The 26,632-nt window shown below is 54.7% G+C and overlaps 6 protein-coding genes across 6 annotated transcripts; 2 read left to right on the top strand and 4 right to left on the bottom strand.

The window, feature by feature from the left end:
* Positions 1-278: 278 nt before the first annotated feature.
* On the top strand, positions 279-7,282 carry CORC01_08520 (Mus7/MMS22 family protein; the record flags this gene model as incomplete). Its single annotated transcript, XM_022620150.1, has 6 exons — positions 279-5,163; positions 5,219-5,403; positions 5,455-5,622; positions 5,673-5,810; positions 5,863-6,040; positions 6,093-7,282. The coding sequence occupies 6 exons, from the start codon at positions 279-281 to the stop codon at positions 7,280-7,282; spliced, it is 6,744 nt and encodes a 2,247-aa protein (XP_022473304.1).
* Positions 7,283-7,640: 358 nt separating this feature from the next.
* On the top strand, positions 7,641-10,745 carry CORC01_08519 (ATPase; the record flags this gene model as incomplete). Its single annotated transcript, XM_022620149.1, has 1 exon — positions 7,641-10,745. The coding sequence occupies one exon, from the start codon at positions 7,641-7,643 to the stop codon at positions 10,743-10,745; it is 3,105 nt and encodes a 1,034-aa protein (XP_022473303.1).
* A 561-nt stretch (positions 10,746-11,306) lies between these two features.
* CORC01_08518 (TFIIH p62 subunit domain-containing protein) lies at positions 11,307-13,346 on the bottom strand (the record flags this gene model as incomplete). The annotated part of the gene is made up of 2 exons (XM_022620148.1): positions 11,307-13,153; positions 13,205-13,346. 2 exons carry the CDS (start codon positions 13,344-13,346, stop codon positions 11,307-11,309), a joined length of 1,989 nt encoding a protein of 662 aa, XP_022473302.1.
* Positions 13,347-14,122: 776 nt separating this feature from the next.
* On the bottom strand, positions 14,123-15,557 carry CORC01_08517 (extracellular protein; the record flags this gene model as incomplete). Its single annotated transcript, XM_022620147.1, has 3 exons — positions 14,123-14,612; positions 14,661-15,035; positions 15,094-15,557. The coding sequence occupies 3 exons, from the start codon at positions 15,555-15,557 to the stop codon at positions 14,123-14,125; spliced, it is 1,329 nt and encodes a 442-aa protein (XP_022473301.1).
* A 3,583-nt stretch (positions 15,558-19,140) lies between these two features.
* On the bottom strand, positions 19,141-22,232 carry CORC01_08516 (LsmAD domain-containing protein; the record flags this gene model as incomplete). The annotated part of the gene is made up of 4 exons (XM_022620146.1): positions 19,141-19,358; positions 19,412-21,618; positions 21,677-22,055; positions 22,139-22,232. 4 exons carry the CDS (start codon positions 22,230-22,232, stop codon positions 19,141-19,143), a joined length of 2,898 nt encoding a protein of 965 aa, XP_022473300.1.
* Positions 22,233-24,577: 2,345 nt separating this feature from the next.
* CORC01_08515 (peptidase M16 inactive domain-containing protein) lies at positions 24,578-26,146 on the bottom strand (the record flags this gene model as incomplete). Its single annotated transcript, XM_022620145.1, has 4 exons — positions 24,578-24,673; positions 24,738-25,576; positions 25,633-25,807; positions 25,886-26,146. The coding sequence occupies 4 exons, from the start codon at positions 26,144-26,146 to the stop codon at positions 24,578-24,580; spliced, it is 1,371 nt and encodes a 456-aa protein (XP_022473299.1).
* Between the last annotated feature and the right edge of the window lie 486 nt (positions 26,147-26,632).

Below are 26,632 nucleotides of genomic sequence, written 5' to 3'. Positions count from 1 at the left end.
ACACAGTGAGGTACCTTAACCTAAAGTGGTTTCCCGTGCTACCGCGTGCGACAGCTTGTGCCCCACCAGACGCGCTCAATAACCGCCTGAACGCGTCTGCTTCAACATTCGATTATTGCACAGCGCCCCGGTGCCATTTCCTTAGGTAATGAAAGCACTACCGCCTTTCGGATCAAAGAAGACGGGCCAAAATTTTGGCCACCAGCCTCCTTCATAATAAGCCCCTTCCCGCTTCAGAGCTTACGATGTGCAATTCTTTATGATGAACGCTTCATGTCATGGCAAACTGGAAAGAACTGGGTGAGGTCCCAGACTCGGACGACGAACTCGACTTCGATAGCCAGGATCTTGAGTCGCTACCGAACCCCGAACTACCTTCGAAACGCACTGCCAATATTTCGCAAACGAAGGACGCTCGAGAAAGCATTTGGGACGTTCCCGAATCGTCACAAATTAGCCCAGGAGCCGCGACTGCGAAGCATGGAGCAACAACCCCCCGCCATGAGGTGTTTGCGCCTGTCGACGAGGAGCCGCCCTCCTCGCCGCTGTCATCAGTATCGGATATGGACGAGCTGGACAATTCCTTTAACTTGGAATTCGACGACCCTGACCCCGAAGTAGTCGCACCTACTACGAAGACGAGGAGTGTGTACCTTCCCAACGACCGCGATGACTCTCCCGATCCCCTGGCTGGAGATGACAGCGTTTCGACGAGCTATGTCAAAATCACTGCTCCTGAAACCGAGTTCCCCGTCGAGAACAACATCGAAAGCCTTCCGCCTCCCATAAGGTCTCCGGCAGGCTCTCCGCAACTGAGCCAACAAAGCCGACAGAGGCGGTTGGCTGCTCAGCTCTTTGCTAGTTCGAGTCCGGAGGCAGAGGTGGCAGCCCCAATCGCGCAGTCCCATATTGGTAATATTGCGCCCCCGAGGCCCTTATTCACCTCTTCAGCAACCTCCCCCGTTGCCTCTCTAGCGCCGAGCCAGTTGAAGGAACGGCAGAAGTCGGCGGCCGCTCATCGGGTACCAAGCTCGAGCAGGGACGCGGAGGTTGCTAGACAAGTCGCTGTGCGGTATGAACGCTCGTTCAGACCGAGGAAACCAATTCAGGAACATCCATATCTTATAGAGAATGCTCAGTACAGCAAGGCTCTCAAGTCGCATGGCATCCGGCCGATCAGAATACCCACAGAACCAGCCCCAAGACGACAAAGGCCGGAGGAAGATTCTCAAGAGCAAGACTTTGAGGATAACAGCCAAGGAACCACTACTGATGCGCCGAACGAGACCATAGACGAGAGCCACTTCAATGGCCTGGAGGGGTTGCCGAGCTCCGGTCCTCAGCCGGTGTCGTCTCTTTCTGCGTCGCCCCTCCGAACGTCATCCCCCAAGCACCGTGGGGGGCCGAGCAGTCAACCAAGTCAAGGAGATACGGACAATACTAGCTTCTCCGACATCGATGATTTGCCCTCGCTTGATAAGATCCATCGCGACTTGTTGGCAAACCGATCTACCAAGAAGCGCAAACGTGGAAAAGGCAGTGTGGCCAGGGTTAGAGAGACGGAGGCGGTGGTTCCAGATACACTTTCGCCCTCGCGTCCGCAATTTCAGCAGTATGATGAGATTTACGGTATACTGTCTTCACCGTCCTCGTCACCGGAAGTGCAGTCTGCCGCCGACAATCAAGGAGTTGATCCTGAGTCATTGCTTTTAGAGAGCAATATCGAAACAGAATTTGTGGAGGACGATGATCAGCCTATCGTGGACGGCAATTTGCTGTCCCCTCTTATGTCTGAAAGGCATGGTTCAGTTGACGCAGAGCCGCCGGTGTTCGACCTGACAATGGCGGGCACTTCTGATGCAGAAGCAGAAGAAGCAGAAGATGGCTTTCGAGATGAAGACGCGCAGAGCAATTCTGGAGGGGAGTCAGAGGGCCAGAATGACAGCGGTGAGGAGGCCGGCGCGGTGATTGCCAAGAGGATGCGAGGTGTTCTTCCAGCATCTTGGCTTAGACTCGATCAACAAGCAAATCGTCCCAAACCGGCTCAATACCAACGTACCGAAGAATCTCCCGAGAAGTTGCCAAGACGAGGCGTAGCGGTCCGACGGATTGGTCGTTCGGCATCATCTAAGGCATCAGCGCTCATTTTCGATGATTCGGACGATGACATGACATCGGCACCGACGCCCACACGCCCTTCTCACAATCTCCAGACAGGTTTGCCTTTCGAGAGATCCGAGGTGATGGAACGAATCGACGATGATGATAGCGGCTCCGTCGTTGAAGATGATCAGGTCGATCACATGCTTCCAAGCAGAAAACGCCAATTCACTCTCAAAGTCTTTCAACAACCCGCCAAAAGACAGAAGAAGAACGACCGGACACCACACACCCATCCCAAAAAACGTGGGCGACCCCCCAAAGGTGGAAATCGATCTTCTGGACTTTCGCGCCTTGATTCTTTTGCCAAAAATCTCAAATCCGGTTCGAGCAGTACTCGACCTGTAGCTCGAGTATCCCCTCCAAGGTTGAGCATTTTGGATGTCATCGAGCCAGATGCGCCGAAGTTTCTGAAGATTGCAGCTCGTACAGCTCAGAACAAACGACATTTGGGCCGATCCAACCCCGCAAACAAAAGCATACGCCTAGCTACGCGGAAGGACAATGTAGATGCCGGCAGAGTGCTACAAGAGTGGACAGGAGGCAAAATTCGACCTCGACTAGGATTACAGACCAAGAATCAAACCAAGCCCACTGGGACAATTGGAAGGCGTCCACTCACTCAACTGCCATTCAACGTCTTCTCTCGCGGTGATGTGTCCTCTCCCAAGGCCCTTAGCGCCATACAGCCGGACCAACTTCACCGTGAAGGCTCAACGCCTTCAACACCTTTGCCAGACGCGCGCTCCAGGGCAAGACCGATGTCTAGAAGCACTTCGATCACGAGTCAGCACACACGGGATGCCACCAACCGACCGGCGCAGCTTGAAGCCGACTTGACCGAACAACCGGGTAGAATCGGTTTTCAGGCGAAGAAGCGAGCACTCGACGCTCTCTTTAAGCGTGGCCACTCGCAGTCGTTGTCATCGAGAAGTGCGCATCTGGACTCTTTTCTCGACGATGCATCTTCAGTCGTTTCATTGCACAGCCTTGCTACTAGAGCCTCTCCTGAACCTTCAGTAACCAAGAAGCCCCTATTGAAGCGTCCGAGGAAGCCCGCTCAGCCTATTCGTATTGATGTTGCTGCAGCCCAATTTCGACATGCGGATGACCCCTTACCTACTATAGAGTTGGTTACACCTGTAGAAACGCCCAAGACCTTGTCCAACGACAATCAGCTTCTTGGCCTCGGTCCTTTCGGCACACACTATACACAGCACTTTGACATTTTCCCCTTGGATCGCGGGGTCTTCTTTCACGAGACAACACTCATCGGCAGTGGCAAGATCAGTTCAGCAGTATACGATCAGTTTCCAGAGAAGCTGTGGAATCATCGCCCTAGGATTTCCTTCAGTCTGGGTGAATTGGTACTTCGCTGGGACTCGTGGAACGAACAAGTCTCTTCCGAATTCGGTATTGTAATGGACGGGATCCTCGATCACATCCTCAAGCCTTCCCTGTCTGTGGGAATTGCACCCAATGCGAAAGAAGCGGCAAGGTTCGTTCTAGACTATGTACAAAAAGCGATGAGCTTCACCAACGATGCCAGTGCTGGCTCCTTCATCGCACGGGTTTCTGACGTGGTGAAGTCTTTCTTGACGCGCCTGGACTCTGAAAATGTCATCGACTTGCCGAAACGTCGGGAACTTGCCGACATAATGTCAAACGTATTTGTTGTCGTCTCCTACGCAGTTCGTCTCTGTCAAAAAAGCCCTTCGCTCATGACAGAGAGCTTTGCTATGGAGGCACTCCTCAAAAAAACTGCGGAAGCACTGGTCCGATTGCTACTCGACATTGGCCTGGACGATGTCACACAATTATACGATGATCTTCAGACTCTAGGATACCGTGAGCGTGGTATTCGCTGCGACAAGATCGTAGCACATGCTTGGGTGCTCCTGATGAAGGTCCTGGAATTTCTGCGGATTCCTAAAATGACCTTTTGGGACGTCACGTACTCGTGCATAATACAACCAAGCGTCATTCGTGGAATGGATTCCCAAGAGTTCGAGAACCTTTGGAACAAAATGTTCACGCTCTTGCCATTGTGCGAGTTTGATGACACTGGTGTTATCATTGCCGACAGGAGGCACCTGATTCCTTTGGAAGGGTGGCATTTACCCCAGCAAGTCCTCAAACGAGTTTTCCAACTATACAGCGACAACCCCCGTCAGTCGCCCAGCTTCAACGACTACTGCCGTGCACTAGTGTCAAGATGTCACTATCTGGTAGATCAATGGGGCTGGCAAAAATGCAGCGGTATCATCGGCACCATCTTCGACTTTTTTGGGTCGCAGAACTTGTCTCATCTGCGCAATGAAGAAGCTTTCCGCTCAGCTCGTTTCCTAGACAACCTTCACCTTGACCCGTCCCTTCATGTCGAGCCTGAAGATAGGTGTTTTCACATATTTCTCAAACTTGTGGCACTAGCCATCAAGAAGTTGAGGCAGAGAGGGTCAGTCAACGACATCCGGAACTTGGTTACTCGCACACTGCCAAACCACGACCGGCAATATTCCAAAGAACAGAACGTCCATCAACATGACTTAGCAGCTCTCAGGAACCACCACGATCTTTTGTGCACTCTGTTCTGGGCAGCACCAGCTGATCTTCGTCCGGGCATCCACAACCTGGAGAAGCTGGTGATACCTGCTAGCTCTCACAAGGAAGCCTGTCTGATCAACTTGCGGGCCTGGAATCAATTAGCAAGGTTTGTTGTACACGACGAGTCTGCTGCATCATTCAATCCGTTGGCGAGCTGGCAGGCCAATGTGTTCAAGCAGCTTTTGGATCAGTACAACTCGGCCGCAGCAGATATCCAACAGCAGTTCTTGGCACTGTCCAAGGATGATAGCAACAACGTCAGCGAAGACCTCATGAACTCCATTGTGGCCACAAATAAAGCTGCTACCATGGAGATCATGCTTTTCTCAGTCAAATCTTCGATGGAGGTTGTGCAACATGCACGTAGTCTGGAGCTGGCAAGACTTGCTTCTAGCCCTTGTAAGCAACATGCCGGACGTCGCGCGTAAGGTACTTTAACTGACATCATTTGCAGACCAACTACAGCAAGTCTTCCAGCATTTCTCTACATTGCCAGCAGACTTCCCATCCACACTCCTACAAGCCTCTTTAACTACACTGGAACGTCTTCTGGGCCGGATTGAATCTGTCTTCAACGAAGCCGATGATAGCCAAGACAGTATGGCTTCTCGAACTTTGGAATCAGAGGATGCTATTCTTGTAAGTCATATTCCTCTTCTTGCCTTGTGTAAATGTCTAACCATGTCGTAGATGCTGGACCGCGAATTGGCCACTGGGTTTCTTTCAGCAGCACGCTGCCTCCTGTTAAATCAATCGCGTGGTAAACATGGCGCCTCAAGTGTACCAAAATTTTGCGTTGAGCAATCTGTCGTTGTCTCTGGGACGATGATAGGTCTCTTCGTCCGTTGTGGAATGATGGTAAACTGGTCTGATTTCCAAGGAGGCAATCAATTACTCACTGTTGCTAGGCACTTTCGCAGGTCTTTAAAGCGACCAAGTATGGTCTGTTTGGAAAGGATTCAAACAAGCTCGACTGGGAACAACGCCAATATCTTCCACTCTTCCTCTCTATCGTTGCGCAGAAGGGAGCAACGGTCAACCTGGAGGTAAGGACCACCGCTGATGCATGCTACAAAAGTCATAGCTAACATGCCGTAGGATATTGGAGCAAGTCTCTTGCTGTTGTGGCTCTCAATCATCGTACAGCCAAGCCACTGCCTGAGATTTGAGAACCAATTCGGACAGCAGCTACAGCGACAGGGCTATCATTTCATCCCGGACAAAGCAGGTCTCGTCGTCAACCCAGGCTACTTGGCCAATCGTGAATTCTTCGAATGTGAGTACTTGCACAATTCAATTTCGTGACTCTGATGATTGACCATTTCCAGACGCGATATCCTGGATGCGAACATCTCTGCATACAGCTGACGCTGCATCCAAGAAGAACGTGCGCTCTGAGTTCGAGAGAGTGCTCAATGCCATCATGAACCAGATGCGGACCGATGTTCAGATCATGGCCGCTGATTTATCAGAGCATCCGAGCTATGTCAAGTTCGTCCGCAGCATCGTCTCTCTCATCAAGGCCCACGGACCAGACATCTGTCCCGTACAGAAGTTCTTCTTGGAAGTGAGCAAGGAGTATTCTCCGCCCATGCAGGACCCGCAGCTACAGGCAGCGTTGATCCAGTCATACGGATTCAAGCTTGCGGAAGGCGACCCTAGAGTCCCAAGTACTCTCTTCCACTTCTTGCTCAACAACTTCAAGGGGGCTCTTCAGCGTGGTCGACTGCCGCATGAAGTCATCCTATTGAAAGGGGCTCTGCAGAATGATGCCATCAAGTCGTTCATCCTCGGCAAGATGCTTCCAGCAGTGCTTCATGCCACTTTAACCAACGTCGAGGCCTACGCGATGCTTGACGTTCTATGCGATGCCCTTGGATTGGCAATAAACTTGCCACCGATTGCTCGTCAACTCAGCGAAGACAATCTTGAGTGTATTGTTACCTTAGTCACAACCACGTTAGCTTGGGCATCTGCCCTAGGAGGGAGCATGCTTAGTGCAGAGCATGTTCATGCGCTCAGACGAATCACTTGGCTCCTCAACGCTTTTCAACCGTCTCTCGAAGCGTTCTCGCTAATGGCTATAGAACCTCGAGGCTGGGACAACGTCATGGCTATGTTGCATTGGTTCAGCCAGCTCGCCGAAGGTGCACAAGAGTATCTTGAAAACCAAGAAACCCCATTCATAGCAGCCTCGGGGCTGTTCCGCCGATTGAGAACTCTCGATAAGACCTTCAGGATCCAGGACACCACGGTTCTGACCTGGTCTGAGCATATAGGGAACGACATAACCAGGAATTGGGTCACGACGGGGCCGTTGTTAACGGTGTCAGCACATAACCGAGGCACGCCTTCGACGCAGTCTGGGCATGGTTCATTACGACCTAACTGGGACATGCACGAATTGATGACGAGCCTGCTTGATCAAATGCGGAATTGGCACGAGTGGTGGATGAGGGTGAAGGCGTCGCCTGCTGATTATGAGGAGGTCGATTTTTGGGAGGACATCATATTCTGAGAAAAAGTAGCTCTAGGAAGCCTGCATTCCTGTTAGAGGGAAATGTATGATATCCGTATCCATAAGCTGTTTACCAGAAATCCCCAAAAGAAAAACAATTACACTCAGACTTGATCTTTCATTCCATCTAAGTACATATGCTGAGTCATCTGTCGCTGGGTCTAGGATCCATCTTGAATGATTTCATTGTGATTTGATTCGGTGTGCGCCATTCGGTGTGCATCGGTGAAGACTCTGCCGAGATTCCGCCGTTCTCACTAAGCACGGTGCCGGCTTCTACAGCTCGACAGCACGAAAGGTCTCTTTTGCCACGTAACGACACCGCCAATTGCTGGCATTTTTCTTCTTGTCCTTCCGAATGTATGCAATAGGGCCTCGGGGCCTTGCATCAGCCTCACGAGTCTCTGCATCGTCAAGGTTAACGCTTTCGGTCGCACATCGCAGCCAGTGTCGACAATTCCACCCGTCCTATAGGTTGCGGAAGAGCCCATCTGAAGGCGGCGCAGACGACGCCAAGCCCCCAGACAAACCCGCCGGCGAGCAAGAGGATGGCAGTAGGAGTCGAGATGGGAACGCGAGCAAAACAGACTCGGCATCTTCGGAATCGGCTTTTCGACGGTCGAGAGGCGGCGCCTTCGCCTCTGCGAGAGCGCGCCTTTCGAGGCCGCGGGCCGCTGACGAGCTCCCACCCGTGAAGCTGCCACAGAGCTTCCTCGAAACCGGCGTGTCACTGTACGACCCCGAGAACCGAATCAACACCCTCACGAACGACCTGTGGCACCATCGCTACATGGGCGCCCGCTGGCACGACCTGCTCTGGAAGGATTTGGACCTGGTGTTTAGCCATGCATCTTGGACCGAGGCGAAGCTGCAAACTGCGCTGCGCCGGGGCAATCTCGAAGCCGTTGAGAGGAGGAATCGTATCCTTGCCGAGGCATCGCAGTGGTTGAGCCTTTCCATTGACGAGATGCGATCTTCGAACAACCTGCAGAGCTCTCGCGAGCCGCTACCAACCACGGAATTCGCAGACATGCTTCGATACTCCAACAAGTTCGTTCTCTCGAACCTTTTGTCGCAACACACTAGAGCAACGACGGATGCCGATCCAACACAAGACCAGGACAGCGTTTTGCAATCGCTCGTCGAGCAATATATCGAGGAGGGAAGGCCGAAGCTAAGACGTGACGGATTGAGGTTATTCGATCCTAGGATCCGCGGCGAGATTGTTACGGCGGTGTGCGCGGAGCTTTCCCTGCAGCCGGACGCAAGCTCGGTAGGCAGGGAGCTCAAGAGACCCCTTACCATCGTCAACATCCCGAATTACACGGGTCGAAGCCACACAAAGAAGCTCATGAAGCATGTTGCGTCGTGCGCGGAGGCTGATTTGATACACCTCGATGCGCAGGAATTGGCGGTGCTTGTCGGCGACTACATCGGACAGGACTGTGCCTACTCGCGAGGTTCCATCTCCATGCTGGGATACCGAGCTGCTGAGATGAACGGACGTCTCGTCAAGACCGAGGAGCCGTCTAAGCCTAACGATGAAGATCTCACTGGCGAGATCGAAGCGGCTTGGGTCAACCTTCGGGATCACGGGGTGGATGGCGGCTACGGCAATCCCATGGACAACGAACTGCAAAAAATCAGGGAAGGTCCTAAGGACTACATCCTCCCCTCTGTTGATCGCTGGGAAAACCTGAAGATCAACGCCGTTCTCGAGGAGATTGCCAACTCGGCTAGGAAGATGACGTCGGAGCCTGACCGCAATCTCATCATCCACGTGGACGACTTTGTTGAGCTCAACATGACGCTTGAGGGCGCTCTGCTCATCGGTCGACTTCGGACCATCGTGGACACCATGTGGCGCGCCGGAAAACGAGTCACCCTCGTGGGCACCTCATCCAACGAAAACCCTTCGGAGCAATACGCATCGACGCTCAAGGAAATCGCTGCAGAGGAATGTCTTATACCCTTACCCCTGAACTTCCAGCGGATCACCGACGCTACGAACACCAAGAAGATTTACGAGGCCAACGACTATCTGCAAGAAAACTTGCGAAACATTCAGCACATGTTGAAGAGCATCTCTGGCCAATCGCGAGACACAAGCAAGCTGCGCATCGTCGGCGTGTCAAAGTCCTCACCGCCGCAATTCCTCTTGGACGATACGCACGGCTCTTATATGGAGGTTTCGCTCATCCCCCGCGTCCTGGCAACCTCCATCCTCCCCCTCTCCGACGTATACCACATCACTCGCCTCTTCTACGCCTGTGAGGGCACCGTCAGCCCTGACCAGTCATGGAGAGTCCTCTTTGACGTCGTTGAATCCAGCAGCTACAGCACCGCCCAGATGCACCGCATCCAGGACCGGCCGACGCGGTCCAAATCCTCTTCTGGCGGTGGAATTTCTTCTCCTGACATGCAGAAGCCCGAACCCGAACGCCTCCGCGTATCCGGCAACTACAATGACTACGAGAAGAAGCTCCTTAGCGGCCTTGTTAACAGCAGTGAGATCAAGACAACGTTTGATGACGTCCACGCCGACCCGGAAACCAAGAACAACCTCAAGCTGCTGACGTCACTGTCGCTCGTCCGTCCCGAGGCCTTCACCTACGGTGTCCTCGCTACCGACAGGATACCGGGCTGTCTTCTCTACGGCCCGCCCGGGACTGGCAAGACCCTCCTAGCCAAGGCTGTCGCTAAGGAGAGTGGCGCCAACATGCTCGAAGTCAGCGGCGCCAGCATCAACGATATGTACGTCGGCCAGAGCGAGAAGAACGTGCGAGCTCTCTTCTCGCTCGCCAAGAAGCTGAGCCCACTAGTCATCTTCATCGACGAGGCCGACGCTCTTCTTGCCGCCAGAGGACAGCGAAACCGCGCCGCGCACCGCGAGACCATCAACCAGTTCTTGCGGGAGTGGGACGGTATGAGCGACACAAAGGCCTTCATCATGGTCGCCACGAACCGCCCCTTTGACCTGGACGATGCTGTACTGCGTAGGCTGCCGAGGAAAATCCTCGTCGACCTGCCCCTCAAGGGCGACCGCGCCTCGATCCTGCGCATCCTCCTCAAGGGCGAGACCCTCGACCCCTCCATCTCAGTCGATGATATCGCACGCAGGACGGTCCTCTACTCGGGCTCCGACCTCAAAAACCTCTGCGTCGCGGCCGCCATGACGGCCGTCCAGGAGGAGAGCGAGGAGGCCGCGCGGCATGCCGGTCCGGAGCCTTATGTCTTCCCGCCGAAGCGCACGCTGATGAAGCACCACTTTGACAAGGCGCTCAAGATGATTGCCGCGAGCGTCAGCGAGGACATGGACAGCCTCAAGAGTATCCGGCGGTTCGATGAAAAGTACGGGGACGTCAGGGCGAAGAACAGCCAGAAGAAGAGGGGCATGGGATTCGGTGTCTTGCCGACTTCTACGGATGCTGAGGAGGCTAGGGTACGGCAGGCTGTTGCTTGAGACGTGCTTCTGCGGGAGCTGTGCTGCGGTCCATTTTATATTACGTTTTCTTTTGTGTAATGTCATTCTGGCTGTTGAAGCCCCCTCCGACTGTGTATGGGCGGGCTTCGCGATTGTACGATTTTGTTACGCGATAAAGATTCCTTTGAGGACATTCATCGTGTATTAAATACGGGCTATAGAAAGGCCGTGAAAAACTGTATTATCACCGAGAGGAAACCATCTAGGTAGTAGCATCTAAAGACTTGCTAAAAAGAAAGAGGGCGAGATAGGCTATGAATGACTATCCTTATGAGATGGTTTTTGGCAAAAACATACCTGGGCGTTTTCACTGTGAATCCCAAGACTGTGTCGAGGTAACTTGGCATGACTTGCTCGCACACTGAATTTCAGGAAAGAGGAGCGTATATGGCTCGGTGATGTGTTTGCTTATTCTTGAATGAAGCTTTCGATGATTTGCATTTTGATATCTCTCGTACAACCAACCCTGGGTTCCCTCTCCGCCATACCCAGACGTATTATTACCTGCCACTGCCCCCAAACCACCTCCTATCATGCATCTCAAGCTTCGGTGGAAAGCTGAACCCCCTCGGCAGCAAGAGCCCGCTGGTAATCCCCCTGTGCCCTCTTCAACGCCTCCAGCGTCGGCTGCATAATGGCCAACACGGCCTTCTTTCCACCCTTTTCGTGCTCGGGCCGCCAGCCGCGAATCTTCTTCCCCGTCGCCTTGTAGTGATCCATAATCTCCTTCTTCTTAGTGCGGATAATGTCGTCGCGCGTCTTCTCCGCCTCGTCGGCGACGGCGTGAATGCGCTCGGCCGATCGCTTCAGCGATTCGACGAGGTACTGCAGCTCGTTGGCGCGGTCCGGGTCGCCCGACAAAAACGCGTTCCAGAACTGGTGCAGGAACTCGACCGTGGTGGCGTGCGTCAGCTGGCACCGCTCTGCGACCTCGATGGGTAGTCCCATGGGGCGGGTCTCGTCCGCCGTCGTGTCGCCGTACTTTTGCGCGCGGCGCTGGCGAATGCCCTTCATGATGTCGTCGCCCGCGGATTTTCGAGCGGCGCGGGAGCCGACGTGCGGGGCGCGCCGCGAGGAGGCGTCCTCGTCGCTGTCGCTATCGTCGACGATGCCGATGCCCGCGCGGAGGTTGAGGCCGCCCGCGCCGTCCGTCTCGATGGTCTCGAGGTCGGTCTGGATGTCGAAGAGGACGTCCGACGGGTTCTGCTTGGCAAAAGCCAAGGCGTTCGCGGATTTGGCCTCGTCCTTTTTCGCAAAGAAGCGGTTCTGCTCCTTGATGTTGAGGATGATCTTGTTCTCCTTGGTGTCACCTCGCAGATCGCGGAGGGCGATCTCCGCCCACGTCGAGTCCTCCTCAGCCTCGGCCCCGGCGTCGCGGTCCGATGGAGCCACGTTGGCGAGCATTCTCTCGCTGAGACTGTTGAGGGTGTTTACGATGGGCACGTTCTTGCGCGGCCGCATCTCGACGTCCTTTTGGTTCCCGCTCCGGAAGCCGCCCTGGTTTTCCTCGTTGCCATAGACGTCAATGATGTGCGGCACGCTCTGCGCCATGCTCTTCCGTTGGAACATGGTCGTGTTCTCGCTGGCGTCGTGGGCATCGAACAGCGCGTCGCGCTTGATGCCCTCCTTTCTCTCATCCGTGATCCTGTCGCCCTTGAGGGTGCGGAAGAGCTTGCTGAGGAAGAAGCGGGACCAGAACTCGCTCTCGGGGACCTTGGGCACGTTCTCGTCGTAGAGCCTCTTCACGAGCGGGTGCTGCGCCATGATGAGCTGCACCATCTCGACGGTGATGTCGAGCTTGAGCACGTCGTTCTCCAGGCGCGGCTTTATCGCGGGGAGGACGTTGTAGGCGCCCTTTTGCTGGTTCACCTCGATGGCGTGGGCGCGCAGCAGGTTCGTGCGCGTTGACCAGAATTGCGCGTTGAAGGCCGCGTCCGATATTGACTCGGGCTTCGTCGCGCGCGCGTCCATGTACGTCTGGTGCAGCGTGCGGTCCTTCTTCATAAGAGACTGCTGCAGCTCAATGTCGCCCTTGAGCTGGGCGTCGTCGAACCAGCGAGCGCTGTTCGGCTTGGCGTTGACGGAGCTGGCGAACGTCATGGACCCGGACCCCGAACCGCCGGCGGCACCGCCACCGCTGCTGCCGGCACCATTTGCGCCGTTGGCCGCGTTCGGTGTTGAGTTGCCGGAGGGCTTGGGGATGTTGGGGTCGCCGGAGCGGATATCGACCAACAGCCTCGAGAGCAGGTCTTTGATGGCGTTGGCCTCGGACCTTGCTTCTGGTGATGTGAAGTGGAATAGATAAGGCACCTGTTCTGTTGCATCTGGAGGCTTCTCAAAGATCTTGAGCATGACCTTTGCTGCGCTGTCTGGTGTCTGTTGCAAGTCTGTGGCCCTTGTCAGTCATGGAGAAGCTGCCTCGTCTGGTTGGAGCTCACTTGAGATGTTGGCAATCACCAGGGAGACCGTCGGCGGGCCATTCCCAGGTGCTGGAGTCCAGATGACAGAATGCTGGTCCGGCGTCAAGGTCAAGACACCATCCTTCTTCTTAAAGGCCGTCCGGCCTGACGGTATCGCCATCTTCAATTTTATATGAGATGCTTAGGAGTTGCTGTGAAGCATAGCGTCGGGGCCTCCACTCGTAACCACCCTGTCCAGCGACTAAATGTGAACTCCCTTCTCGCCACAACTGATTCGGCCTGGGTCTTCACAGGGATGGGACCAGATATGTCAGGCGCGGCCCAGTGGCCAACGCGAGAGTGTTGTATTTGCTCCAAAACCTCTGTAAGAATAAGAACTTGTCGCTCAAAGGAATCGCGTGGCAGCATGGAATGTGAATCGTCCAATTTCTTTCACCTGGTTTTGAAGTCTCGAGGTTTAAAGCTGCAGCCACGGGGGCTTGTGCTGCCTGAAGTGGCGGCCGCCAGCTGGCGCCGCACTGTCACCTTTTGACGGCCCGCCGAGTGCTACCAATTGCACGACGACCAACGACAAAAGCCCCCGGCAGTCATCAAGTCATTTCTGTGACATCAACATTTGCATTCATCCTAAATGCTACCTTCTCATCATCAGCATGTGAGACGACGGGACACAAGTTTAAAACGATCGTGATGATTTACTCTCTAGCTTGTCTGACGTATTTACCTGCCAGCCTTTTCCCATGCGAGCCAAGAACCAGTCCTGGAAGATCAATGCCATCCTCCTCAAAACGCCGAAATATCAGAAGGCCACAGTTTGTCCCATGTCTATGGATGCGCTTCCCCCCCATCCCATCTCGTCCAAGTGTCATAAAATGTCGTGGACCTTCCGACAGTACATCCGAAGGCCAGAAAAGTTGTTACAGAGGCCCACGAGGCTTAGATATGGTGTCTGGCGCGTAGGGAGCGGCGACCGTGGGCTCTCTTTTTCTGCCAGACCAGAACCTCGGTTGTGCCAGACTGGCATTTGGTGCCAGGAGCCATACTCATGAGCACCGACCATTGACCAGAGGCACAACGCTGGAAATAAGTGCCGGAAACGCAGTTCCACTGACCCTCAGGGGTGCAAGCTTTGCCCGGGGTCATGGAGCCGTCGGCGGCATCACCAGTTCCAGCGCCGGGAGAGGGAATAGCAGACGGAGCGGCGGAAGGGGCGGCAGAAGGAGCAGCAGAAGGGGCAGCAGAAGGGGCAGCGGGGGGGATGACTGCCGAAGTGGGAGCAGGCACAGCGGTGGGTGCCGAAGATCCTTCGGTGCACTCTTCGCTGGATGAGGCAGGAATGCTGACGGTTGCGAGTGTGGTTGGCTGAGCAGGTGAGGCAACAGCAGAGTTGCTAGAAGGCGGGACTGTGATGAAGACACCGCCAGGGCTGATAGGGGTCAGTATGTCTAGCGCAACAAGGTTGAGAAGCACTTACAGTTGAGCAGATGAAGATGCACCTCCAGCAGCACGAGTGGTCGACTGAATGCTCGGCTGAGAAACTTGAGAAGCGGCCGGGGTGGACGGATTAGGGGCGACAACGTTGGCCGAGCTGCTTGGGGAGCTGCTACCACCACCTCCAGAGCTGCCACCACCGACTGCGACGTCGCAGGTGCCAACGGGGGCTGCCGTCTTCGTGCCGGCGTTGGTGACATCCTCAGGTGGGCCGGGGTTGGGGAATAGGACGTCGGATCCCTCTACAGTGCTGCAGCCGTTGGCGATATTGGCCTTGAAGATCTGGGGACGGCTGCTGAAGGGGGTGGAAGCGCTGCCACCTCCACCGGTGATGGTGATGACGGCGCAGTTCATGTAGCTGTGAAAGAAGATTAGTAAAGCCCACGGGAAATATCAGGAGGGTAGGATGAGCGTACAACTCTCGGTTACCGACGTTGTTGAACCAGGTCCAGGCGAAGAGGGCGTCCTTGGCGGAGGGGGTGTCGGCAGGCAAGGTGAACTTGAGAGACGAGGTGCCAGCAACGGGGCAGTTACCGATGTAGCTGTGGATGACAGTGAAGGTCTTGCCGCTGTCGAAGGAGAGGGAAGCCTGGCAACTACCGCCATTGTGGTTGGCACCGCCAGAGATGGTCATGTTGTACTGCTGGCCGGCCTGCCAAGTAGCAACTGGAGAAGCCTCCGCGGTTCCAAGAAGGTTCAAGGTGCCCTTGCAGGGGAAATCGCTGCCAGAAGCACTCAGAGGGCTGGTGATACTGTAGTCGATGTCGTTGGCGGCGAAGGGGTTGTCCTTGGATCGCAGAGGCGGCGGGTAGGTGATGGCCATATGGGCCGCGGCTTGGCCGGCAAGCAGCACAATCGCGGAAACGAAGGTGGTCTTCATGTTGTCTTCTGGTGTTGGAAGAATTTGGTCTGAAATGAGGTGGTTTTGTGAGGATGGGGGATTCTCTCTTTGGCTTCTCTTCCCAGGGGGACAAAAAAGCTTGATGGATTTTTTGAATAGAACTGTGGATGTTTTTTTGTAAAGTCAAAGAGTGTATTTGCTCCTCGTCTTGAGATGTGTGCGGATTTGTTGATCCTGAGGTTGGGATTGTTATTGTGTTGTGGGTGAATGAAGAAGGTGAGTCGGTCAAGTCAAGGTGAGTGAAACGGGGTGTCTTCACTTGTCTTTATCTGAAGGTGATCTTGGGAGTCGAGCCGGCTCGAGAAACACAAAAAAAAGTCGGATGACTTGGCAATAGAAGGTGGAAGGAATGCGTTCAACGTCCAACAATGAGGCTGGTCGGTAGTCGGAAAAAAAAAATATCGGCGAATACGTAACCGTTGCAGATTTCGAAGTGGCAGGAAGGAAGGAACGGCAGTGAGGCTACTGGTTCTCCACGTGTAAATGGGGAAGGAAGTAGGCCAAGTTGGGTTGAGTCTGTAGCAGTCAAGAGCGTGGATGACACAACAACACAGGCGAGGTGAGCAACAAAAAGGGAATTTGTAGAGATGAAAAGGGAAAAGCAGGTCCCAGAACTCGGATCGAGCTACGAATGAAAGTCAGGTGCGGAAGAAACGAGAGGTTGAAGAAGGCGGGAGGCCGTCACGGGCTCTTTATCGTCGAACAAACCACACCACGGGCGGCCCATCTCGGGCAGGAAGGTACGGACGGACCTGAGGGGAGACCAGGGTGAAAGAGCGGCTCTCTTCCTTCCCATCCAGTTGCAGTCATAGTCTGCATTCTGATCCATGGGAGTGAGGTGAGGTAGCCATGCGGCCTGGCTAGCGGTCGCGGGGTGTGCTTCTCTCGCGCCGCAAAACAACCCCTACCCTGTCGCATGCACTCTTCTTTTCTTCATCGTCATCCAGCAGGTCTACATCGAGATACCTCAGGTCCCCATGTTGGATGCCTCCAACCAGCTAGTATAGCTACCTAATAGTTTCTCAACCGCAGCTCGGATGCTGATAGATGGAGGGGGGGCCCTTGAGCATCCCTTCAACGTAGTGTAGGTCCAGCATGAAGCGCGTTTGGTTGATATCCTCCCTTTTCTTCTCCCTCTGGATTCTTTTCCCACGACCCAACGTCCTGGCGCAACTCTCGGCTTCTCCATCCCCTTTCTTCCTGTCCAACAACGGCTCCATCTGAGGAAACTCGAGAGCCCCCGAGTTGCGCCCAGGAGCAGCGCCGGATTCCTGTCTGGTGCCCCTTGCACCTTTGTTCAACCCGCCTGCTGCCGCCTTGCGGGTCCACGACCCCGGTCTCGCGAGTGTTACCTCCAATCCCCCATTTGGCCGAACCGACTAAGACAAGGTACTAAGTCACACGGCGCTCATTGCCTGTTCTCGGTACGATGCGGGTGTGTCGGCGAGGTACATGTCCACTCCGCGGGCCACTTTTGGGCGACAGAAGTGCGTTTGTCTTGTCTCTGATGTGCGGATGTGGTGGCCGAGCAGGGTGGGACGTAGTGAAAAAGGTGGGATGAACAGACCCTGGACGATCCAAAAAGAGACGCAGTGTTCATCCAGGTCTGTCATTGGCTCAAAAAGGATGCACGAATGGCAGGCCACAGCGGTAGTTGCGCGGTAAAGATGTGAAGCGCAAGGGCCGCAAACCCAACCTTGGCTGCTTGTATGGAAGGGGGGAGCGCCTTTCCTCCTCGCATCCAGACCGCGTCCAATCAAACGGCCCGCGTCCCTGACTGTCGCTACGACGCTGGGGCTCACTGATTGGCACAACCAGTTTACCTAGGTACTCAAGCAGGCGGGCTACCTACCACCTTGCTACCTAGGTAAGGTAGCTTGCCCCGCCTCCCAACTCACCCCATCTTATGACAGGTCGCGACAAACACAATAAAGACAAGAACAGTCCAAGCTGTGCGGTGTACCGAGAGAGAATCAAACACATCTCAGCAACATGGGCACGAGACAGCAGCACAGTTGTGGCGCGTGTGCTTGGTTGCACATTGAAAATGCGCAAAGTGCGTATGTGCCACTGGGGAGCGTGGGAGTACCTTGAGTCGTCGATCTAAAGAGGGTCCACCCGACTTCATTCCATCTAGTGTTCAGTACCTATTCCTCTCCGGTGTGCCTCCCGTGCCTCCCGCGCCTCCCCCGCTCCAGCGCCTACTCCACCCAAGCCATCCCCGGAACCGACTGTGACGTGACTTGGCAGAAAAAAAAGTTTTCAAACGTCCAGACCCCAGACTGAGCCAGGAAAAGGGGAAAAACTACGGATACTTGAGGAGAAAGCAGGGGTTCTCGAAACATGCGACATGCGCCGCCAAATGGCATGCATCGTGCAACCGCCACGAATGAGAATGCGTCCTGCCATCCCACCTCAAACAGCCGCCAGTCGGAAATGCATAGGTCGGGCGGGCCCTAATCGAAGAAGGAGGCGCCGTAAGGTAGTCTGCAGCCTATGCTCCGATCATCTTTCCACCGATCATACTCTGCACCTACAAATTCAATCTAGGAATTAAATTCAATTGCATAGGGTGCCTTTCGGTCATCGACAAATAGCCATGTAGCACGGGAACTGGCGCCGCTGATCTGACCTCTCCCGTCATCCGCCTCCCACTTTCTGCCTAAGAATATTCTTTCAACTACGGGAACAACATGAACGAATAGGCCTTGCCTGAGATCAAGGTTGCAGCCCGACCACACACGATCATGTTCCTGTTCCAATTCCAATCTTCCCCTTTTAGCGTGTCATGGTGCCGACTGTGCCGTCTGAGATATTCTACAACACTAGGGGTTTTTGGCCTTCTTCTCCCTTTGGTTATTGCCACTCACGGGTTTCTACGTTATACGTCCCTGGTCGGAGCAAATCACTCATTACGCCAAAGACTAGCCGTCAGAGAGACCCGCAAGCTCTATTGTCCAATCACGTGCAATCCAACCTGGCAGTTGAAGTAACGTTTTGTCATTTGGAGCCACCTATTGATAGATGGCTTTTGGCCTATGCTTCTCAACTCCTATGCTGTTTTCCTCGTCACTAGCTCTACCTAAGGTAGCTACTGCGATGTACCCAGCCTTCACACATGACTGGCGTACTCACATCCCCCTTGATACTCTGCCGTGATCCGCTTGCAAGGCTTGACAGCCGTCCTCCTTGACGCATCATCGCAGTAGACCCCTGCGTCACCTGAACCTGTCGGACTAGCTCTCCCAGCCACAAGCTCACCAACACGTAATTTCCATGTTCAACAACACCCATTACGTACAGCAAGTCCAACTCTGACCTCCGCCTCGGTGACTGGCCTACTCCGAATGCTAGCCGTCTTGGAAATATTCCCTTGTCGGCTGCTTAAGAGGTTTCCATGGACTACTTCATGGAGGACTGGCACATCCAAATTTGCAGCATCCATCCCAAGCTCCGCGGATCAAGTAGTTATACATCAACGCTGAAGGGGCCTGGATACTGAGACATGTTGAGGCAGCTTTTCATGGCGTTATCGGTATGCCTTGGTCGTTTCATTGAGCTCTCATTTAGCTTCTTCCGAAACCCCAGGAGCGTGTCCGGGCCCATTGGCAGGTGCCGAGGGAATCTGTTGAGAGCCCTGATGCTGCCCATGGTTATTGAATGGTTTGGCTCCATAATTGTTGCTTCCACTGCGGTGCTGCGCTCCGTATTGATGAATCTGAGAAGGACTCGTCCCGAAGTGCTGAGGTCCAGGACTATTGTAACCGCGCACATTGCCAACTAAGCTGAGGTGTTAGCAGTTTATTGGTAGCGACCGCCGAGTACCATCTTACCCTGACCGCCGGGTTGCTGCGGAGTGTACGCAGGCTGCTGGTACGGCACGTTGGGGCTCATGCCATACACGGGTTGGCCTTGTTGAGAGCCTTGATGAACCATCATCGGCGCTGACGGGCGTCCTGGGCTAGGATAGCCGTTGGCTCCCGGGATAGGCTGAGGCGGGGCGCCATTTGGAGGCATGAACTGGGCGTGGTTCCCAGCAAACATGGGCATCTGTCCGGGCGCCGGTACCATGCCCTGAGGGTTGATGAATTGAGGCATCATGGGTGCCCCCATGGGACCGCCAGGCTGCTGCGGCATGTATTGATGGTTGTTGGAGAAGTTCCGGTAGCCACCCATCTGAGGTGTACCCGGCCCACCGTAAGGCTGCATCATCGGCTGGTTGTAAGGCACCTGACCCGCCGAGCTCATGGCCGGCGTATTATAAGCGATTGGTACCTGTGCCATCCGTGGAGAAGCGAATGACTGGGCCGAGTTGGAGTGCATCATCCGGTGGTCATCCATGTTCTGGTACGGTGTATGAGGCACATGTCCATGTTGATTTTGTATGGGCATGGGCGGTATGTGCGGTGACTGACGCGGGCCCATGGCGTGAGCAGGTTGCTGCAAATGGAAGGGGAGCTGATGCTGGTGGGCGTTGGGCACAACGTGGGTATGGTTCGGGGTGGCAATTGTCGATGCCGCGAATGACTGGCGCTCCAAGAACTCCTTGGAAGTTATGAGCATAGTGGAATCGGGCTTCTCATTGTCCGAAACCTGTCTCCAGGTGGGCGGGGTGTCGTATGAGGGTCTCAGACCATCGTTGTCATCCCAGTTTCGACCCTGAGGCGGCGTGAACGTCTTGACGTGGGCCAGGATATAACACTTCTTTACATCGACTGCCTTTGTCTTCCGACGGATCAGCTGTCCAGCTGATGCTGGGGTCGAAGTAGTCTCCGGAGCGTTGTTGGCAGCAGCAGAACGAGGACTAGAACCTGCGCTGGGGTGTCCGTTCGGGTTGAAGGATGTTGCGAAAGGGTTTGGTCTGAACTCGTGGCTGTTGGGGTTGAGCTTCCCGCCAAGGTGGCTTGGGACACCGCCGGCGCGCCGAAAAGCCTCCGCGTTGTTCGCTGGGCCGGTTGGCGGCATGCGCATATCGGGGCCACCACCGACGTGCTGGTTGGGCGGTTGCGACATCTTCTGCTGCTCCACGTTGCGCAGGCGCTGGGCCAAGGGCTGGCGGCTCTGTTGCGCCATGTGTTGGCCTGATCTGTCGTTCCTGTACGCTTGGGCGTGATACTGCGGACTGGCGTAAGACTGGCGAGCGTTGGGATGACGGTTCGGCACATTGGAGGGTGAAATAGTATTGGCTGGCGCTGGGCGCGCAGTGTTCCTTGTCTCGACGGCAGCTTGAGTGGTAGGAGTATCAGCAGGCTTCCCTGCACCCTCCTTTGATGAAGCATCCTTGCCCTTAAGAGTGGGTGTCGTCTTGGTGCGAGCAACATCTTCCGCGTTCTGAAGTGCCTTTGCCTGAATCTCCTTTTGTTTATCGGGATCCTTGGCGATGATGGAAATCAGGTCAGTAGGAACGGGAGTCGACAGTTTGAAGGTATCGGCGAATTTCTTCAGCTCTGTCAACTTGACTTCCTTGTCAGCCTTTGCCTTGCTGCTCCGAACTTTTTCAGCATTCTGCCGCTGCTGGCTGGCGAATGTTCTGAACGACTTCAAAACGTCAACTTCGACAGTCAAGGCGGCACTTGGAGCGCCCTGAGCGCCATCTTTGACCTGGGGAGAGATCGTTCGGCTTGTAGCTGCGGAGGGGCGGGTTTGGGTAGTTGACTTCTCAGTAGCCTTGGCATCGCCGGACTTTGCGGCAACGGTCTGCTTCGTCTCTGCTGGCTTGGTCTCGGCCTGCTTGCTCGGCTCTTGCTTCGGGGTAGCCTTCGTGGCAGGAGCAGCAGGCTTGGGGTCGGCGGCTTTGGGCGCCTCAGCAGATTGGGCAGCACTGCCCTTGTTGACCAGCTGGCTCAAAAGCTTGGCATCCTCTGGTTTCACTGTGGTCTGCTTCTTCGCGGGGGCCCTCAGCTGCGACGAGATAATCGCGGGGTCAATCGGAGCGCCGACGACGGTCGCATTCGAAGCGGGTGCTCGCTTGGCAGGAGGCGTGTACTTGTTTTCGCGGCTCAACAAAGGTGGGAAGTCCTGACGGCGGACTCCGCTATACCTGGAAATAAATGTTAGCTTTGGCGGCTTCAAGCTCAAGACAACAAAAAGAGACTTACTTGTCTTCCTCATCCCCGCCCTTATCATCACCACCGCCAGTAACATAGTCCATGACACGCTCCTCCGCTACGTGTGCCGTAGTGGCCAAGCTTCGCTCGATCTCGCGAGCCTTGCGCTCTGCAGCGGCCATGCGATCCCGATATTGCGGGTGGCTTTTATCTATGGTGGTTGTGTAGATGTTCTCATCGTAGTCGGTCTTGAGGCCGAAGAGACGCTCGTTTTCGGCGAACTGATCCCAAGCTCCTCCACTGCCAGATGGCTTCTCCAAACTACCGTCAATGCCATCGTTCGAGTCGGGAACCCATGGTTGCAGAGTTCGCTCGGTGCCGGGCCGGTTGTTGGATATAGCGGTATCGGTTCTGAACCCAGATCGAGCGCCTGCATCATAGTTAGCATTGTTGTAGGTGGCGGTTGGGGGTAAAGAAAAGGCGTGCCATTTGGGCCCTTTCCGTCGGCCTTACCACCCATGACCGAATCTCTCTTGTTATAGGACATGTTGTTGGGCTTGTTGCCGTTGTTCGAGATTTCGCTCTGAGGTTTCTTAGGAGCAACCATCTTGTAGCCTTGGGTTGACGAGGCAGTTCAAGTAGGGTTCTTTCGACAACAGTGCCACCTTGGCTACCAATGACCTCCAGTTCCCTGCAAGGAAGAGTCAGCCCATGCCTGATTTTTATTTTTGAGCATCAAAGAGCGAGTGGTTCGGTGCGAAAAGTTAGGATTCGATTGGAAAGGGATGAACGTGCCAAGCACAAGCGTCTGATGATGATCGGAAATCACTCCGCTGAGTGTGAGGTGAAGAGTCTATGAATCAGTGGTACTACACACCTTGCGACGGGAATCGGAGGATATATCGGTTCGTCGGGTTCGAGAATCGACCAGTCGTCGTTGACCGTTGGTCGTCGAGATGTTCAGACAGTGAGGCCACAGCGGGCCCTACAGTTCTGAGCAGATTCACCTGCAGTAACAACAATGTTGACCACGGTTAGCCTTCAAGGGTCCAACGGCGGGGAAGAAGCAGTCTGAAGGACAGATAGCTTCAAGTCGCAGCTTGGCATTTGCTGGGCAACGACGATGAGCAAAGCAGCAAAGATGAAACAAGGGAAAGAGCGATGCAATGTGGAAGGCAGCGCAAAGAAAGAAGTCGACGTCGTTATGTCCGGACACTAGGGCTGGAGAAGCGGATGCGAAGATTAGAAAGGAGGATGGCTGTGTGTCTCACCTGGCCAAGAGGTTCTGCAGAGAGGGCTGAATAAGGCCCAGCAAAAAGGGGAGAGAAACGAAAGGCTTCCCCAGATATAGTCCTTGTTGAGAAGGAACTGCTCAAATTGCGTCGCAATTGGGCAACTCCGAGCGGAGGGTTGGGGGTGGGGGGGAAGAAGCAGACACAAGAGGCCAGCGTCGATCGTGGGCACAAAAAGGGCGAGGACGTGGAGGGAGTTGGGATTGGGTGTGGAGGTTGAGGTGAGGTGAGGTGAGGCTTTGTTTTCCCTCCAGCAGTGTTCAGCAGCAACTGGCACCAGCAGTCCCATACTGGGGCTTGGGTGCTCAGTGTGGATTGGATGTGCTTAACTCCGGGTACCTTCCTCTCCCGTGGACCTGCCCTCCAAGGTAGGTACCTTAGTGTGGTGTACCCTGCGCCCTGCACTTTGGACGGGGACTAGCAAGAAAAGGGCGTGGTGCGGGTGCGGGTTCGGGTATGGATAAGGTAGTGCTCTCAGGGGATGTCTACCTTAGAGATGAGTGGCCCCTGGGCCGTTTAAGCCCCTCGAGCCAATCCACTATAATCAAGGCGGTTTATTAAAGGCACGAGACATCTCCTTAGGCTGCCTCATGTCGTCCTGTGCTACAGATACACTCCTGAGCTAGGTAAGTAAGTGGTAAAGTAAGGTCTGGTTTTTGGGGTTCGCACTGGCACAATTACCTCATTCTCTTTCCATTGCTGCAGTCCCTAACTCGTCAACCGAGCTGCTCTCCAAGCAGGCATGGTTGTCTGGTGGGCAGGCCTTAACATGAGGTACCAAACACAGGTACCTTACCGCTCAAAACCTCGCTGAGGGGCCGTGCTCTACGTTGTCCCCTCACTTACATGTCCATGCAGTGTTTCGAGCAGCTCTCAGTCAATGTTCAGTGTATTTTATCATTGCGCCCTCTTACCTCACTCTCTCCTGCCATTGGCTGTGTGCTTGGGCAACTGCCATTATGAGCTTCAATTACCTCTTTGAAGCAATGACCTCCAATGTGCCAGCCACAGAACTAGGATACCTTGGGTAACTTACTTGGGGTATCTTCAAAATTCTTTACCATGGCTTCGCAAAGAGAACCTGGAAGTCTTTCAGATACACCCGCAGCCGATGAGCTTTTGGCCAGGCCCCAAGACCAATCAGCTGGGTCCATGTAGCCGTCGCATCCTTGGTGCTAGGTTACATCAAGACGCCTGGTGTACCGGTGGTTGCTGTGACCTTGGGCGGAGAAATATGCGATATTCAACAGTTTTGGGACGTTGCGCTTGGGAAGGCAAAGGGCAGTTTCAATTTTCACAATAAACGCACTTGCAGGTCTGTATATATATGGTTTTGAAGTTGGATCGTCCTAGGAAGCCGACTCTCCAAACTTGCTTCCACGTCCCTCTAGACGGGCCCACGATCTTTCACTTGAGGAGCGACGAGAGGCCCTGTTATTTCTACAGGTTGAAGTGGAGTGCACAGGCGTATGGTTGCGAGCAAATCACGTATCAGTAACTTGACAAAACAATTTCATCCGTGGGAATTAGGCAAGCTAGGCAGACACAAGAAAATTCTACTACATATGTTCACAAAGGATACATTTCCCCAATCTACCGCAAATGCTTGACTGTTGATACACGGTTCATCGACCGCTATAAGACAGGGCTTAATCCCCATTTATACCCGAAGGCCAAGCTCCTCAGCGTACGGCAGAGCAAAAAGGTCACCCACCGCCGCAACGCTGGCCTTACCCTCCAGGATCGTCTTCGTTGCCTATGATGTAACAGTCAGCGCATGGTTCTTCTTTCAAAAATGTTGGAAAAATACATGTACTTACCGCCTTGAGCTTCTCAGCTGTAACAGACTCGATAGACTTGATGGCCTCGGTAGCGTCAACAGCCTTGCCGTTGTGGACAAGGCTGGATCCGGCGAGGAGAATGCTACCGCTACGCTTCTCCGAAGCCTCAAGAGCGTCAAACTTGGCCTTGGCAATAGCCTTGGTCAGGTCCTCCTTGCTAACGGCACCCTCGGCGATGCTCTTCAGAGCCTTGACGGTCTCCTGGGCAGCACCGCGAACAGCGGAAGCCGAGCCAGCAAGCTGGACAGTCAGGAGGCTGGCGTCAGAGTATGAGAGGTTGACGGTTGAGGCGGACAGGCCAGGAACAACACCAACAGCCTTGTTGATCAAGCTGAAGCCAGTGGACCACTTGATGTTGGACTTGCCGCCCAGCAGAGCCGCGAGCACGGCAAGCTCGGGAGAAACCTGGCCGTTCGAGGCACCGGGGAAGGCGATGACAAAGGCGTTGCCGGAGGGGCTGTAGGTACGCTGCTCACCACCGTGGTACTTGGTGGCGGTGGTGTTCAGAGCAAGCTTGCCGGAGGAGGCAGAGGGAACCGACTTGAAGAACTGCTCGGCCCACTTGCTGACGTTCGCGGCGGATGCACCGTCGGCAACCAGTGCGATGTTGGGCTTGGCGAAGGCAGCCTGGGCGAACTCGGAAACGGCGTACTCGCTGAGATAGGGCTGGATGGGGATCGAGGGCGTCAGGTTGGAGGGAGAGCCGAGGCCGGAGTGGAAAGCAACGGAGTGGGCGGAGTCAAGGGCAAGAGCGGCAGCGCTGGTGCCAGACTGCTTCAAGCGGAGGACAGGCTGTACCTCCTCGTGGAACTCGTGGGCTACATAGACGGTTAATCGACCATGCCACATGTTCATACTTGTGTGAGAGTCTCACTAGTGTACTTGGTCTGCGAGACAACCTCGGCGAGGAGTTCCGTGAAGTAGGGAAGGTCATCGCGGAAAAAGCTAGCCTCGAGAACAAGGGCTTCACGGGTGTGGTATGAGGTCAATTGGCTGCCGAGAAGTTCAGACTCGCGAACAATGCGCAAACCAGAGCGTTTTGTCGTGTTCTACTCGTTGAAAACCGTGTCAGCGCAATGCCCATACCCGGTAGGTCCCAAGGGTTAAAAACAGGCGTCGCATCGTACCTTGAAGGCGAAGGACTCGAGACCAGCGGCCAGACCGGGAAGAGGCTGGTATCTGGTACCGGCCTTTGCCACGATGGCCAACTTGGTCGTAGGGCCCTGGGAGTCACTGGCAGCAACCTTGACACCACCAACGTCGGCGGTCTCAAAGGCACCGGAGCCAGCAGCAGCGCTGGCGAACCGGCGACCCGAGATTGTGCGAGCACAGCTCGAGTTGCGGAGAGCCTGCTGCGCAGACCTCGCGAGGGACGGTCTAGAGATCATTGCGATGATGCGGTTGCCGACAATTGGCAGATCCAGTTTCGTGACGCTCAATTCGTCGGAGCTTCGACAAGAAAGTGCCTCGTTCAATCCCGACCAATTTTCGATCCATCGAACGAGGTTAGCTACGGGTCACTCGTACTATCACGTGATTAAAAACTGCCTTGTTTCCGAGCCTCCAATGAAAGGTCGGCTGATTACCTGGTACCGGGGCCGAATCTCCACCCTGCTTCCTCCATCGCCCGTAGCACGCCTTAGGTAATCAGAGTGATGAATCGCAGAATAACTGGTCTCCGCCATGGTCGAGGCTGCCTTAGTGGCTGTTGTGTCAAGCCACAGTAAGCTCCCGTCATCCCTAAAGCAGTTGACGTGTGAATATATGTGGCTCCACCCGTCGGAGATCCATTCTTACCTAAGTTTTGGTACCTCAGACTCAGAGAGGTTCTAGGCACGGCTTCCATCCACCTGCAGCTCCATGACTCTGTCGGT

The sequence above is a fragment of the Colletotrichum orchidophilum genome, assembly GCF_001831195.1.
Source record: "Colletotrichum orchidophilum strain IMI 309357 chromosome Unknown Scaffold_73.1, whole genome shotgun sequence".
Classification (NCBI taxonomy): Eukaryota; Fungi; Ascomycota; class Sordariomycetes; order Glomerellales; family Glomerellaceae; genus Colletotrichum; species Colletotrichum orchidophilum.
Note: the sequence above shows the minus strand (reverse complement) of the source record. Positions and strands in the feature narration are given on the sequence as shown.